General features: G+C 38.1%; 1 protein-coding gene across 1 annotated transcript in view; it reads right to left on the bottom strand.

The window, feature by feature from the left end:
* Positions 1-1120, bottom strand: part of LOC105268817 (pupal cuticle protein 36a) — a gene marked incomplete in the record, with an annotated part of 11029 nt that extends 9909 nt beyond the window's left edge. Inside the window, 2 exon segments of the mRNA XM_011308657.1 lie at positions 175-352; positions 963-1120. Coding sequence (XP_011306959.1) covers positions 175-352; positions 963-971 — 187 coding nt within the window.
* Positions 1121-2067: the final 947 nt, after the last annotated feature.

Below are 2067 nucleotides of genomic sequence, written 5' to 3'. Positions count from 1 at the left end.
ACTCCTGGACCTGGATTCAATTAAATTTCACTTAGAAAGAGAAATGTAAATGTTGGCACTCTTCCGCAGACGTAACACTATTACAACAGAGTTGATTAATTCTCTTCAGATTCCATCTAATTAAAGATAAAACAAGCAGATGAATTACTGGACCGGTAAGAATTATTTGAGTACCTCCAAAGCCTCCACCTCCAGGTTGTCTCCCTGGAATACCACCACCTGGACTGGGTCTTGGGCCTGGAATCAGTCCGGCACCACCAGCTCCTGCTGCTCTTCCAGGAGGTAAATACGTATTATCAAGTCGCGCCGTGTAACAAGTACCAATTACCGCCAGCAGCATTACCACGTACCTCTTAATTAAAAGAGAAATTATCATTCACATGAAATAACCAATGTCTACTTATCACGAGTACAAATACTGGATAATCTCCAATCAATCAACGGAGAGTTAATACCTGAGTTTATTTCAACTAATAATTAATATCTGATTCGATTTCATCCGGATTTAGTACTCATTCATGTACTTGTTTAATTTCACTGCAATTACTATCCCCCTGACAAGTAACTAATCAATAATTACTTACATAGAGTAACCAATGGTGATTACTGTTTGAATAGCACACGTGGATGCTATCAGTTCGCAATTTTCATAAAATCAATGAACAGGTACATCAAAATAATTTCAATTTGGTATCAATTGTTGTAAATATCTTATGAAAAAAATAACAAACTTAATACTCTAAGGGTTCATGAGAAAGATATTTAAGAATAAAAAAAGACAGTTCTATCTGAAATTGAATGAACACTTTTAATTCTTCAGTGTTGAATTCAGTACTGGTTCATTCACTTCTTTCATGTAAACTCAACAAAATGATTTCGATTTCGTTATCCTGACCGGTACACGTGACAGTTTAACTCCATTCTGGAGTTCTAATCGATTTGTAATAAAAATGAGTTATTACCGTTGTCATGATGAATAGAATTGTTCGTCTCTAACTATTCTCTACGAACGATTTTCCTCTTAATCTTTCCCCCCTCGGGCTCTTCTTTAAGCTCTTGTTCACGATGAAATAAGACTCTTTGTGGAGGATGGGGTTCTCTTTGAGAGTTGGAGAAACCAAGTTTGATGGTAATTGTGAATCTATCGGGATGAAGCGGATCTTATATACCCTGACAACGGGTTGGTATCGTCTTCCTCCCACCTATTGAAAAAGTGATGGGATAAGTCCAGTGCATACCCCCACGATGGGATGAAGAAGAGTTACCAGAGCACTGGGTATAACGACTAGTGCTCACCTTGTTTGGGATACTTCGCATTACCGAGTGGAGAGAAAAATCTAAGAGAGAAAGAGATGATATTGAAAAAAATAGAGTGCAAAAGGGAGATGCGGTGTTAGAAGGAGATGATACCAGTGGAGGGAAATTATTGCGTCAGGCTTACTTGGAGGATGATACAGATCGTCCGGGTACATTTCATGGGGAATCATGAAGGTCGGACCAATCGGGTCACATGAAAGTGAACTACCGCGGTGCATCTTCGCACTCCAAATCTCCATGAATATCAAGTTGGAGTCTTGCTCGCATCAATTAGAGGTACACGTGTGCGTATTCTAGTGATTTTTTTTTAATAGAATGCATTCCTGTGCCGATGGCAAATTTTCTGAATTTTTGCGTAATTCATTCGCCGACATTGCGGATTGATTGGAGTATCTTTGTATTGGTATTGCATTTTGAATTTTTTTTTTCAGGGGTCGGTGAGAGATGCGTGCGGATGATTTCGACAGAGATGAGCTGGAGGTGCACTGTTAAAAATTGATAGGCTGTCAATTTAGTTGGTACGCAGGGAGAAAGAGTTTCTTCATGTTGGATAAACATTTATTTTATGCAATCAATCGTTTTTTTCAATTGGGAGATGCTTTTTCGCGATGTGCAAGAGATGGGACTTGAAATAAGACGGTTTTTATGTTTGATTGACCATTGAATTAGTAAATTTATTCCTCCTTTTCAAAGAACGCAGAAATTTATTTATAAAATTATCACCACGCTTTGTAATTTATCGAGGATACT

Source organism: Fopius arisanus, unplaced genomic scaffold (assembly GCF_000806365.1).
Source record: "Fopius arisanus strain USDA-PBARC FA_bdor unplaced genomic scaffold, ASM80636v1 scaffold00061, whole genome shotgun sequence".
NCBI lineage: Eukaryota > Metazoa > Arthropoda > Insecta > Hymenoptera > Braconidae > Fopius > Fopius arisanus.
The sequence above is the reverse complement of the archived record's forward strand: the minus strand, read 5'-3'. Positions and strand labels throughout refer to the sequence as shown.